Below are 14,073 nucleotides of genomic sequence, written 5' to 3'. Positions count from 1 at the left end.
GACAAATCAAGGAGGCTCGGAGACTAAATGCACCTCACAAATAACACACACAAGGACTTAAAAGGAACTGTGCTAGACATTAGTCTGCTCTTTCTAGACATTTCTCCATCAGCCAACATGGATGTGTTGTTCACTCTCCAGTCAGGAGCGCTGTAGCGCTTTTCAGGGCTTAATCCCATGAGCTTAATCTGTAGGTGCACCTTAAAACAGCACCGTGTGCAGAGCAATTATTTTGCTTTTGGAGCTTAAGGCTCGACCAGTCTCAGCCGTTGGCCAACTCTCTGGCTGGCCTCTCTCACTTGATGTATATTTCTCTCATTCACTTCTTCATGTGTGGGCCGAGCCGTTGTAATGGTGCCATTCATGTTCCTGTTAGAAGCAGCTTGGGGTTTATGGAGGACTCTGCCATGAACATACTAATAATTGAATGTGTAATGGTGAACATATTCCACATTCAGACCAATGTAGCATTGCAGCTGGCAGCTTTATAGTATACCAACATCTGAAAACATTAACTGAACTCACTATTCACATATTTTATTCAAACTATTCGAAACAGGTATTTACGTACCGTGTTCACCATCTCAGTTTAGCATGTTGCTAAGTGATAACATTTGCTAATTTGAACAAAACACAAAGTACAGGTGCGGCGGGATCTAGTTTTGCAGGTATTGCAGATAAACTTTTGACCTGAAGATGATGCTAAATGGCACATTCACCAAAACAGTCATCGCAATCCATCGAATTGTTGAGATACTTCATTCCAGTACAGATTGGTAGCGAAACTGACAGACCGACCAACGCTGTTGAGCAACAGGTAAGATGATATCTCTATTACATTCATTCCGATCTAGTTCCTTCTTAGATCACAGACGATGATGCCGGAGTCGTTATCAGTTTACAGAGGAAGGCAAACATAATAATCAGAGAGGAAAAAGAAAACAGAAAGAGGGCTGTGACTCAGTATGTCCTCCACAGCTGCACTATAGGTGTGTGTGTGTGTGTGTGTGTGTGTGTGTATGAAGCCAAATCAATGTCAAAATCCGAGAGCACAAATGAGATCAATGCGCGCGTGTATCAGGATATATATTGCTGCATTAACATTTATATTATATGACATATTACTATAATATTTTACTGTTTAGTCCACGACACCTCAGAGGTAAATAACGTACTGTACCAGCACTAAAAACAAACGATGATCTTACAGAATACGATGCATTGCTGTAGAATAAACTCACCAACAGTATGTAAAGGAGTTAAAAACATGCAGCATACACTTTAATGCAGCAATATATATCCTGAATTACTTGTCAGCGTTTAAGGTTGGAAACTCAATTGGCAAATAGGTAATATACAAACAGTGGTCCTTAACCGGGTCAAAGTATACAACTACATGTTATAAGTTCTGTAAACACAGCAGCATGATGAATGATGATCACATCATGTTTTGATGATTTGCCCTGCTGACACGAGAATAGCAGCCGTAATGGCTTCCAGGATGGAGGCAAAGCAATACTCCACTTGACTTAAGCTGTTTGAGATAATGTGCTGCAGTCATGGCTCCATAGCATTATGTGAACGGAAGTTTGATTCAGATTGATGTGTTGTAAATATATGGTGGGATTCAGACAAAGCAGCGTTAAAGGCTTCCATGATATCGACCACCCAGCAGCTCTATTAATCCTCACTACCCTCCATTTGGATGGAGAAGAGAGGAGGACAACTCAACAAATTGTCAGAGAGAAAGATTCCTGCCTTCAAAACAAACTTCACTTCAAGCAACAAGCCTTGACTTATGAATTATGAATACTGTTGGATCAGAGGAGCGCATATGTTCCCGGGAGGTGAGTGTAAAACAAATCCCAGAGTGTCATGCACTTGTTAACAGGAAAACGCCCACTGGCCAGGCTCTTCTGCAGGCTGCCTCTCTGTTATGGTAACCTCCTCCACAACAGCTCTGCTCTATCAGCCGGAACACTCAGACAGAGTGGGCGGTTTAACAGCGAGCCCTGCCTAAAACTTCTGGTCGGCCCAAATACAGCCAGAGGAAACTTGCTCTATCTAGGAAAACGACAGGTTCCTCTCCCACAAGAAGATGAAGGACAGGAAGTCACGGGCACTTCCTGTTCAGGCAGGCAGGATGGAAACATGTTGGGAGTCTTGGTGGTGGCAATGGTGACAATGATCTTTCTTCTGCTTTGAGAAAAATGCAGATACAAAACGAGACAATTATGTAAGAACCATGAAATAGGTACACAGACATGGACAAAATCAATGGATGGCAAATTGCATACTCGGCTGATTTTTGGTGGGAAATAGTAGTTACTCATTTCCCACGCTGAGCCACGAAATTGTTAAATAATCTTGTTATGTGACCACAAACCGAATCTTGGGATACTGTCGGCTCATAATTCATATTTAACACTTATTTTGACGTGTGGTTAAAACACATTCTGGCACAATGAGGGGTTTGTAAAAAAAACAAACGTTCAGCTGTCCCGAAGAGATGAACCAAGTGCAATTCATTTTCATGATATTGTTTTCATTTGCACTGTCTGGCCATAGGATCACTGGAGTTGGCTACTGCAGGACTTGATGTGGACTAGCCAGAGGCAGTCAAGGCTGGATGAAGGAAATCCTTTCAGTTTTTTGACAAAGTGCTCTATATTATCTCAACCTTCGAGTGCTCAGTTGAGGAATTCTCTCAAGCTTCCCACTCTGACTGTGGGAGCCCTGACTGGCAAATCTGGTTGATGATATAACCACAACTGACAAACTGACAAATTGTATCGTGAGTTTGATGGGTGTGTTTTATTTCTCACTTTCTTTGAGGCCTTTCACGCTTCAGGCCACACAGAACCGCTTACATCTGAATCTTGTGGGGTTTAAATGTTTCCATTCAACTGTACACATTTAGAGTATTAACTTGACAACGAGAAACAATAGGAGACCGAACAATAGCGCATATTTACTAAACGATATAACAGCTGACAGGTGGAAAAGCAGCGGCCCTTGATTGCTTTTCCGTCATAGATGCCAAGAGGGGACTGTAGCCATGTTACCCTATCCACCTGTCAGCTGTTATATAGTTTACCTTTCAGTATAACACAATTCAACAGCATCAAGCCTCCAAAATCAGTTGAATCGATACCTCTCTAAACTTGTTTCAACAAAAACTCATCACAACCTGTTGTATTACACTGCATAGCTTTTGCTAGGTGTGCCTGATAAAATGGCAATTGAGCGCTTACGGCTGTTCGGGAAAACGACTTTCAGCGGGCGACATTTGTCAACAGATGATTGTGTAAAACAAGTTCGAAAAACTTGTTGCGGAACATCAAAACGACTTCATCGTTTGATGTTCTGAACTGTGAGCCAGTGAAAGGCTTCGTGGTTCATACATAAGTCAAACAAGTTTGATATGTTTTGTACCGAACGGTATCAAAGGTCTGGGCTTGTCTAATCCACGGCATATTAGAAAGACAGTCTCTCAATGTGTTCATTGGTCTCCCATCTCTACCCCCCCTGCGTTTGTTCTTCTAGAGTACCATTTACTATTACAGTAACAGCGTATGCACCCTTTTAGAGTGATACCAACAGGCCTAATAGTGACAGACAGAGGAATACAGAGGGAGGTCAAGCTGCTTAGGCCTCAGACAACACCGACAGCACAGCCATTTTCTGACTGGCAGCATATGTGACAGCCAGCAGGCGTCTGGTCCCAGCGGAGAAGTTCTTTTCTTGCAGTTTTGGCAGATCTAGGCTCAATCTCCCATGCACATATTTGGTGAGTGGCATGATGAACAAATTAGTCTTCGCTGCATGAGAGGACATGACTTTAACTCAGTGACGATCAAAGAAGGAACACGTTGTGCCAAAAAACAGTTGAAAACAAAATGTGTCCCTGGGACACACCCACCCACCCGAGGTAATCCTGGAATTGCCACATCTTGGGACAATTTACAACAACTTGAAAAGCCAAAAAAAGCACAGGTGTGCGGGCGTCAGCGATTAGATCAAGAGGGCTGAAGAACGTAGAGAGTATTGTGTCGTGTGAAGCTGAAGGAGAGGCCACAGTTTGTGCAGTGACCTCACCAAATGTGAGATCACTGCACAAACGGCATCTTCTGTGCAATGCATCAGGAGCTCATGACTGGAAATGTTTGACTTGAGCAAACACAGGCTATAAAATAAAGTCTGTCACATGATGCAGGAATAAAGGTAAGAAGAGAGAGAATGGATTGTAATCGGGAATGGGGGTGATTATATGCATGAAGGGAGGATGAACTAACTCTGCTTGTTGATAGATGTGTAACTGGGTGAAACTACAAGATAGACATTGCTGTCCACCTGCCAGACAGTTTAAGAAGCATCTAAATAAAACCAATTTAGCTTGAAAATGGGACTTTTTCCAACAAGCTTTAATGTCTAACAGCGAGGTTGAGCAGCAACATGTGTGATCTGTTTATAGTTGTCCATGTTGTCAATATTCGAATGATCTTTTCTGCAGCACATGTGAGACCTCCACTTTCCCTCAGTCAGTTGCGTGTACTGGCCATGGGCGGCTAATGGCATCACTCCTACATAATGACACCCGTCTGGCTTACAGCTCCCTTTGGTCAGGAACACTGAGGATCTGAGTAGATCACCATCAGGTGGGAGGCAGTTAGGACTATTGATTACAATGAGACAACATTTCATACCCTGCATGCACTAACTAAACATGTCCAACTACCATTGATTTGTTATGTACTCATCAGCCGATACATTAATGACATTTGCATGCAGAGTACTGCAGACAAAACGCATAACAGAACTCTGCACACACTCAAGAATTGGTTTTAATTCCATGCAAAGCAAAGTTGGATTGGCAGCATCCTGTGTTGTAGCGAGGTTAATCCCCAGCACAACATCAACACAACATTCAACGCTGATGACAGCCATCATGGAGCCAAGAGTGTTCCCGGCATGCCTAAAGCGTGGAGAAACAGAGGGATGGCTCAGCTGAGAGCTCTGGCCTATTACAAGTCTCTCTGCTCTCCACTCCAACAATAAACAAAGAGGCTCTAGCAAGTGTGTGCCTTCACGAACGTGAAAACAATTGTTGGGAAAGAAAGAGAGCAGCTCAGTGCACTTGACCAGTAGGCATGCATGTACTAGACTGTATTTTATAATCTAAATTATGTGTTTCTGGGAGTTTAAAAAGGACAGAAAAATGTGTGTTCCAAGCTGAAACAACAATCAGAATGGGTGATAACAGCCACAATCCCCTCTTTATATCCCTGCCACAGATCCCTCTATACTCCTGCTGAGGTATTTACATGTTTCATGGAGGAATTAATTACGAGTTGCGTGGACAGCGATCTCGTGTACAGTCACATTCTTGTCCCACTCGACTGAACAACACGGCCATATGTTCACTTCTACAGCTCACATATCCAGAGACAGGGCCTGAGGCATGGCAAGGGGTGGCAGGGCCCCCCCCTGAAATCAGACTGGTGCCTCACAACCTGAGTCAGAAGTAGACAGGTATTTGGTATGTTAAGGATTACTGAATAGGCCTACCGAGTACAGACTCAAATCAAAAACAACAGAGAGACGCAAAATGACAAAGAGACGTAAAAGACTCCAAAGAGATGAAAAAACAACAAAGAGACACTAAACAACTACAAATAGATGCAAAGTCAAAAAAAAGTCAAATGTTTCTTAACCCGGCCCTGCACAGATAAGTTTATCAACAAATGAACTGCTGGAAGCCTGCTGATACTGACACAAAAAACAAAAGTCCAACGAGAGATTCTTCTTCTTTAGTTAAGCCCACTTTAAACATGTTGATTTCCCAACATGCATACTTTTATCCATTTCTGGTCTCCTCCCTCCGTCTCTGGCAGTGCACCAGCGTAAGAATGAATAAATAATACAAGGTGTGGTTGGATGTCTGGGATCCTGACTCAGGATTCCATTTCCCTGACGGAGGGCCTGGACGGTGTCCGTTTCAGTTACCTAGCAACTTCTTTCAGGAAAGCTGGAACAATCAGTAGGAGCACCAAACACCTAACACGCTCGGATGCAACACAAGGGCCGACTCCTTCCTGAGCTCTGTGGAAAACTGATACTGAGGAGGTAGCCCATACTGCAGGTCCTCGTTGCCCAGATGTTCCAAAAGTGGCCGGTCAAATTCAGCATTGTCTCACTGTCACTGGACACGTTATATGTGTGTCTGAAGCATGAAATTGAAGCCACATGCTTTCACTTGAGGAGGCATTATGTCATCTCAACGAAACTGATGCCCTCAATGACACAAAGTACAAAACACATTGACCAGGCACTGATTCCTGACAGACTTTCCAGGAACTAAGACACTTAGAATAAATGAAACAAGTGTTTGTGTGGAAGTGAAGTTTATCCAACAACAGCGCACAAATAAAAGTAAATGCACAATAAAATGCAAGCAATAGAGATAGATGTATTGGGCTATACAGTGTATGCGATAGTTAACCTACAATTTTACAAAATCTCTCCATTGGTTCACTTTGAATCAATCTGTCATAATTCATAATATGACCTGTAATTATTAACCCAGAACGCCCAAATGTGCACCCACCCAGCTGGCCTAAAGTCAGCTGGGTGAGGATGAAAGTGAAAGACTTTAAAAACGTTGTGGTAATTATCAATGCACAAAAAAAGGCATTTAAAAGGCATTTAAAAGGCATTTAAAGGCAATAAAAGGCATTCTGATTCTGATTAAATGTCCTGTATATACACGGGCAAGTAAAAGACCGTTTCATAATGTGCAAACCACCCCCTTTTTAAATATCACTCTGCCAGTCACACACCTTCATTCATTCACTGCAAATCACTCTCTTTCACACATGCCATACTTTTCCCCCAGAAAGCCCACATGTGCTCCCCCACCCAGCTGATCTAAAGTCAGCAGAGCTTTTGCTGAAAGTATTGGTAAAAGCAGGTACTTCTCAGGTTCACAAAGGTTTATTAAGCAGGCATGAGGACAATGACCGCGGTGGTGTTCAGGCGGAGGAGGAGGTATTCATTAAGGTGTGTGTGTGGTCTACTTACAACTAGCACGGACGTCCTCACCACCTCAGAGACACTTTGCCTGAGTTCAGCCGCGGTGCCAGGTTTACCCAGACCCCGCGTAAACCTCCTGGTCTCCGGGTGCGCTGCAGTAGACATCGTTGCGCACCACTGTGCATCAACGAGCGTTCAATCCACGAGTTACACGGGCGAGGTTTAGAGGGAAACCATCACTGGTGTGTCCGTTCCTCCGATGATCCCCGTTGAACAGCGCGAGTGTGAAGCTTGGTCATGTTGTGGTGTGGCTGCTGATTCACTCGCACTTCTCGATCTCATACGTTTCACTTTTTGAAAAGTCAACGCGCGCTGCAGTGTCTCGGTGCCGCTCTGTATTCTTCCATCGGATGTGTTGTTGTCATAATAAAGAATCCTCTTGAGAAGTGTCTCATTGGCCGTCCATCGCCAGACAGGAGGTGCATTATCTGGTTGCCTCCTCAGCGCACTCCGCCCCTTACCGGTTTAAAGGCCTGCCCACCGTGTGTGTGTGTGTGTGTGTGTGTGTGTGTGTGAGAGCTGCTGGGTCTGGACTTTGGACTGCAAGCTCTTAAACAGGCTCAATGCCTGAACCAATAGTTTCCCACCACCACAAAAATCACAACTGTGGGGAGCATGCTCTTAGAGGGTTCCTACATGTGTCCCTTCTAAACTTGAAAACATATTGTACTCAAACTACACAGGAAAACACGTTCAAAGAATAACCAGATAGAAGCTGGTTCCCTGACACGGTTATAACAAGGTCAGATCAGACTCACTGTAGCTCTTTTCTTGTAAATACATTCCAATGAACTATGTACGTCTCCACACACTCACAGATCTCTGTGTTTTTGTTTATTACACATATTTTTACATCACTCTTTTGTCAATAATATCTTCATATTTCTCACATTTTGTCTTCTAATAGAGGGTGAACATGACTTTCAGACCATCTAAAATGAAACTGAGGAACACAAGTGTTAGACTATTGTCTATGTAATCTGGTTAGATATTAGTAAATGACATTGTTTGTGACCGTTTCTGCATAACGGTCCATGGTCTGACCTCCATGTTGTCATACAGAGCTAAATTAAGACTTTTTAAATGATATGAAAGATTTTGGCGTGATTACAGTTGCTGCACAGAACAAAACAAGGCTTTCTATTGCTTGTATTTACTACACATTAATATAAAGAATGTGACATTTACAGGCACTGTGGTTATGACCTGAACGAACCGAAAGTCTTAATCAATGATGCCATCTATAGGTCACAGGTGTAAACACACTGAAGAGATGCGTTGCTGTACATGCACCGATATTCTCCGAGAGAAAACATCACTCCAGCCTCTTGGCCTTCAACAAAAACACAAATAACACAAAAGTTTTTTTTGTTTTGTTTTTATTGCTTTCATTTCCAAAGAGCTCTCTGTTGTCTGAAAGAAAAGAAAAGAAAACCCAGCTGCAATTGTAAGCAGAACTAAGGTTTTCTATTTCATTCGCTTCACTGCAAAACCCCGTCAAATGCATATTTCCATTCATTTAGACCCATGAAAGGATCTGTCTGTATACAGGAGGCAGCAGAGTTCAGTGAGGGCAACGGCACTTGGAACTGAAAGTTTCTATTTTCTTTTACACATAAAGCTTTCAATGACACCCACCTTCATAATACCATGATTGTGAACAAGTCTCACACTTTCTCATACAGCTGAAGGGGAACTTTAGTCAATCAAAAAAGCAAAACACTTTGAGACGTATTCATATCATAAAGTTCCGTGAATATAATATTACTTGTAATTGAAATGGCATTAATCTGTGATGGCAGCTACCCATGGCCACATTGTGATCAATCCTGGGGTAATGCTAATAATACAACAAAATACTTTCATATTTTCATCACTTATGTTTTTAACAAGAACACATTGTGCTGGGCGAGGGTTGAATCGATCATTGACAGTTAAAGGGTGGCCTGTTTTAACATGATTTAAAATGTCATGGTATTCAGTATCAGGAGACACTCATCATCCCCAATGTAACAACATTTGAAAAGTCCAGGACATTGATATAAACCAGTTTGGCACTGAAGTTGCAGGACATTTTCAAAGCAGCAGTTTTCAATAAGATGAGAGAGTAGACAAAAACATTATGACAATGCAGTGATAGTTCTAAGAAAGAATGCTGAATATCTATAAACAACCAATGACAAAATGTGAAACCAGAAAGATAGGAAGTAGTTCAGACCATTAGAAAACAGTATAAAATGACATCCTTAAAAAGAGGTTTCAGAGTTGAGAGTAAAAATGCCAAAACAAAATGCAGTCTCTGATGCAGTCTAAACCAGCGGACATGTCACCATTAAAGCATTAAAAAGCACCAAATGTGCATGGACACATGTACAAATGTCCCAGATATGTGTAGAAAAGAAAAGCAAAGAGTCTTGGGGGGGGGGGGGGGAGGACTGATGCCACCTGAAGGAGGTGTGTGGAAACAAGATGAGCCGACTTCAGTGAAGATGAGACTCTTTGCTGTTTAGGACACGAGCGCTGCTGGAGGGGACTGTGACACTGCGGATGACCTCCATCCACCTGCGGGCAGAAGAGAGCTTGTTAATCAGTCCTCTGATCACCAGGACTCAACAAAACTGCAAATGCATCAAGTAATTGTGCATCTGAATGATTACACTGTACCTCTCAAAAGTGTATTCGCTCTCCGATCTGAAATAGTAGACGTGGGACTTAAAATGCAGTTTGAAGACGTATTCCTTGTGGATGTTTTCAGACTCTGAGGGGATGGTGACCGAGTAACCCAGCAGGGGAAGGCTGGCCAACGGGTAATCATCCTGAGGAAAGAAAGAAAACGTGACATTGAATTAGAATTAACAGCTATTTTGGTCTGTTAACAATTACACAAACTATTTGGAATAAAAGAAAAACAAATACAGGCAATTGCTCCCAACAACATGGTACAGCAGAAAAACATGCAGCATAGTCTGTGGTGGAAGAAGTATCCTTTACTTCGTAAAAATGACAAAATACAAACAAAATACTCTCATAAAAGTAAAAGTCCTGCCGTTAAAACTATTTACATTTAAGTAAAAATACAGATGTATTATCAGCAAACGATTCAAAAGTGACCGTACTCGCTCTTGACATCTGCTCTTCTTATCTATCAATAAGAAGCATTAAACGGTTGTAGATGGTAGAAGTGGAGCTATATACTGTATTTACAGTTAGCTATTTTAATTCAGTAGTTTCCAACCTGAGGATCGGGCCCCCTCAGAGGGTCACAAGAGAAATCTGAGCCGTCATGAAGTGATTCAAAAGAGATTTATTACAAAGGGGTCAGAAGCCAATAAGTAAAGTAACTACAGCTGTCTGATAAATGTAGTAAAAAGTGCAATGTTTGTTACAAGTATCTCAAAGTTGTAGTGAAGTACACTGCATGAGTAAAATGTATTAGTTACTTCCCACCACTGAACATAAGAAAGATGTTCTCCAGACTAAACGACAAAACAAAACAGTTTAACAGTAACATCAGTCAACATTTTACATAATTAAACAGAGGAGTCATTGCTTCTTGATAATTCGTTTGTCTGTAACAAAAAGTTTCAGTGTGAAGAAGAGAGATTAAAAAAAAAACAACCTGCATGGGAAAGCCTGTAAGCCTCGATCATGGCACAACGATTTGACATTCTACACAGAGATGTGATGCCTTTCAGCCCAGAGGAGGGTAAACACAACAGAGTGAGGAGGGAACGAACGTGGGAGAGGCTGAGATGAGATGTGTCCGCTGGACAAACAAAGCTGAGAGCAAATGTTCATCACCTGGTGAGACTTGTAGAAAAACAGGCTGAAGTTGGTGAAGACCACCCAGAGCTTCTGCCAGCCGTTGCTGTTCTTGAACTTCCGCAGTAAGTTTCCAGACAGCTGATTCTACGAAGACAAAAAAGCAAGTTTTACATCTAAAATGACATAAATTCATACACATTATAATACCACTGATGACCTACAGTTCTTAGATTTTCGACTAAAATGTAGAAGGATATATCTGGTGATATTCTATATTTTTGTTGTTGTTAACAAATAGCCATAAAAAGCCCAAAACCAAAAGCCTGATATAGCTTATTCCTATGAGCCATAGACCTCCATTATTGTTTAAAAACTATTAAAAACACATTTATGAGCCACACTGTTGCACTGACATGTTCCTTCATTACAATGAACACGTGCACTGCCAAATTGCCACATTGCACACTGCAAAATGAGACTATAGATGCAGTATTTTTGGGATACTGCATTTGACATACTATGTATTGAGACAAACTCAATCTTTTTTTGGCATACTAAATAGTATGCTAGTATGGGTATTGGAATGCACATATTGTTGGTCTTGGTCCTCTATGATATGTGCACTTCTGCATACAGTGAACTGTAAATCTCCTCTTGTTAAGTACCTTTAATGTATTTATTATTTATCATAGTGAGTTTCACTGATCTGTAAGACATGAGGCACCACAGCAACTTCTATTCTATGGTTTGTTTCTGCAAAGCACTGAAGAACTTTTCTTCCTATGGTGAAGTTGAAGTAAACACATACACAGGGCCTCTCCTGTCTGCCTGGCTCCTTTACCTCTAGACTCCTGCAGGATTCACTAAAGGAGAGGCTCTGAACACGGTACCAGCAGATAACAGACAGAGGCACTGGTCCCTGGCCACTGGGGGGCCCCACCAGGGGGGCCTTATTCTCACTGACTGGACTAGGTTCCTCTACCACGGAGGAACCCACAGACGCATGTGGAAAAGAGAGAGAAACAGAGAGAGACAGAGAGAGAGAGAAAAAACAGACAGGGAGGGAAGGACAGAAACACAGACTAAGTAGGTGAAACACAGGCATGCAGTGGCAGGGATAAACACCAAGGCCGACGACAGTGTGTCCAGGCAAAGCTGTGAAGAGGACGTTGTTACAACTACAGAGGAAGAGCAGAACTAGATCAGGGCTAAACAGGATCCGTTCTGTTGGTGTGAGATGGGGACGTTTGGCACATCTACGTACTGCTCTCTCTCTCTCTATTTATGGACGATCAGACGCTTCAAGTGCCAGGGGAGGAGAAAAAGGACAGAACCACACAGGAAAGCCACAGTTTGGGTTTAGATTAGGACGTCACGCGGGCTACTGTCAGCCAAAAGAGGGAACAGCATCCACACTGAAGCTGCAACAAGAGCAAATAAACAGCTTAAAATAAACATGTGTCTAAATATGAAAAAAAGCTCGAACTAAATGGATAAAATTCTTAGTTTTCAGTTTTCAGGAGCAGATGGGTTTGAAGGTGGGTCTCTGTTTTGTTTGTACCGCGCAAACGTATGAGACTACACATGCATACGCGTGAGCGTACAGTTGCCGTGATTCTTATCCTGCCATTGGTTGCACGCTATTCCACTGATTGACAGGTGGTGACGGCAATGCACAAAGAAACTTAGCAATCCACCAACAAAGGCTGCGAAGAGGACGAAGAGGGCTTGCTATCAAACATGGATGTAAAAAAAATGAGTGATTTAAAAAGTGGCTGTGATTTATATTTTTATAATAACAACGTATTTAATGACGATGTGAAAACAACGTGAAAGCGTGTAGGATTTATTGGCAGATATGGAATATAACCTTCCTAACTTCTTCATTGGTGTATAATCACCGGAAACTACGAATTGTTTTCATGAGCTTGTTTGTATCTACATACGGAGCAGGTCTTGGTCCACCACGTTGCACCGCCATGTTTCTACAGCATCCCAAACCAAACTCTGGCTCTAGAGAGGGCCCTTCACATGTTCACATTACCCGAAGGTCGCTGTAGATTCCCCGACATGTTTGAAAAGGGAGGGACTGAGCGGAGGGGTATTCGGTTAGCTGCAACAGACAACCTCGGCACTAGATGCCACTAAATCCTACACAATATTTCTTTCAAATATCGACTGAGCAAATGTTTTATGAGGAGGGACATGCACTCATTAGACCTCAAGGACACACACAATGCACTGTGGCGAGTATGACAGAATGTAGACATAACTTTTGTTTGAGTGCAAGAAAACTCCACAGAGCACCTTTAGACAGACAGTCATAAATTCTTTTATTTTTTATTATTTTATTTTTTATTTTTTACTTTTATCTGTTCATAATTTATTGACCCGAGGGTCACATTGTGTTTTTTATGCTTTTAAATGTCTGCTCTGTTAAGCACTTTGTGATATTATTGTCTGTGAAAAGCGCGATATGAATAAAATTCATTCATTCATTCATAAATATTATGTCCTTATGTGTCCAAAAGTTATGTTCCTACTGCAAGAACAAACTAAATCCGCTTGCAATGAGCACAGGTTAGAAAATATCAGTTACTGAAAGGAAGAAGAAAACTATGGAGAAAGTGAACGAGGTACTCATTGTCTATTATCTTACTTCAGTACTTTGACTTTTTATTTTGAAAAATAAACAGCGAAAAGAATGAGCCGGATTTGATTAATTAGCTGAATATAAAAAAATTAAAAAAATGTTTTAAAGAAATATTTCGATGAGTGCACCGCAGGAGGATACTGTTCCCTGTGGGAGATAACCAAAGCAGACTAAGATACAGCACACTCAGACACAGAGAAAGAGAACAGCGAAGCAGGAGAGGAGAGGCAGGTCTGAGGGTTGAGTGCTGAGGCTTGGCCGGTACCTCCACAGCTATGCTAAAGTCCACCATGGACACACTGGTGTTCCTGTGCCAGCACACGTGCACCATGGTGTTACCCCGGTGAGGGGTGGGCCTCTCCAGCGAGGTGAGCGACGCCGTTATGTCGTCCTCAGACTCCGCCTCCGCCGAGGAGTCCTCAGGGCATTCTGGGAAAGTCAGGAGGTTGTTACTGCTAGACAATGAGTCGGGTGATGAGGGGAGAAGGGCGCTAAAGCACAGACAATGTCAGATTATTCACAAATTAAACAGTCTTGTGTATCTGGGATTTCCGTCGGAGGGT

General features: G+C 42.2%; 2 protein-coding genes across 10 annotated transcripts in view; both read right to left on the bottom strand.

Moving 5' to 3' along the window:
* The window catches only part of LOC306783189 (dedicator of cytokinesis protein 9), a 69,565-nt gene extending 62,199 nt beyond the window's left edge, over window positions 1-7,366 (bottom strand). For all 5 annotated transcript variants that reach the window (XM_079276734.1, XM_079276738.1, XM_079276740.1 and 2 more), the window contains exon 1: window positions 7,081-7,366. In XM_079276734.1, coding sequence (XP_079132860.1) covers window positions 7,081-7,197 — 117 coding nt within the window. In that variant the 5' untranslated portion in view covers window positions 7,198-7,366. The remainder of the gene's footprint in view (window positions 1-7,080) is intronic.
* A 1,133-nt stretch (window positions 7,367-8,499) lies between these two features.
* The window catches only part of LOC306783876 (FERM, ARHGEF and pleckstrin domain-containing protein 1), a 47,178-nt gene continuing 41,604 nt past the window's right edge, over window positions 8,500-14,073 (bottom strand). For 3 of the 5 annotated variants that reach the window (XM_079277706.1, XM_079277707.1, XM_079277708.1), the window contains exons 24-27: window positions 13,776-13,939; window positions 10,894-11,001; window positions 9,757-9,908; window positions 8,500-9,654 (exon numbers count right to left, since the gene is read on the bottom strand). In XM_079277706.1, coding sequence (XP_079133832.1) covers window positions 9,573-9,654; window positions 9,757-9,908; window positions 10,894-11,001; window positions 13,776-13,939 — 506 coding nt within the window. In that variant the 3' untranslated portion in view covers window positions 8,500-9,572. Of the gene's footprint in view, window positions 9,655-9,756; window positions 9,909-10,893; window positions 11,002-13,775; window positions 13,940-14,073 lie in introns of those variants that run through there. The other 2 variants (XM_079277709.1, XM_079277710.1) reach the window with 2 other exon arrangements.

The sequence above is a fragment of the Melanostigma gelatinosum genome (assembly GCF_949748355.1).
Source record: "Melanostigma gelatinosum genome assembly, chromosome: 10".
NCBI lineage: Eukaryota > Metazoa > Chordata > Actinopteri > Perciformes > Zoarcidae > Melanostigma > Melanostigma gelatinosum.
This window is presented reverse-complemented; position numbering and strand designations above follow the sequence as displayed.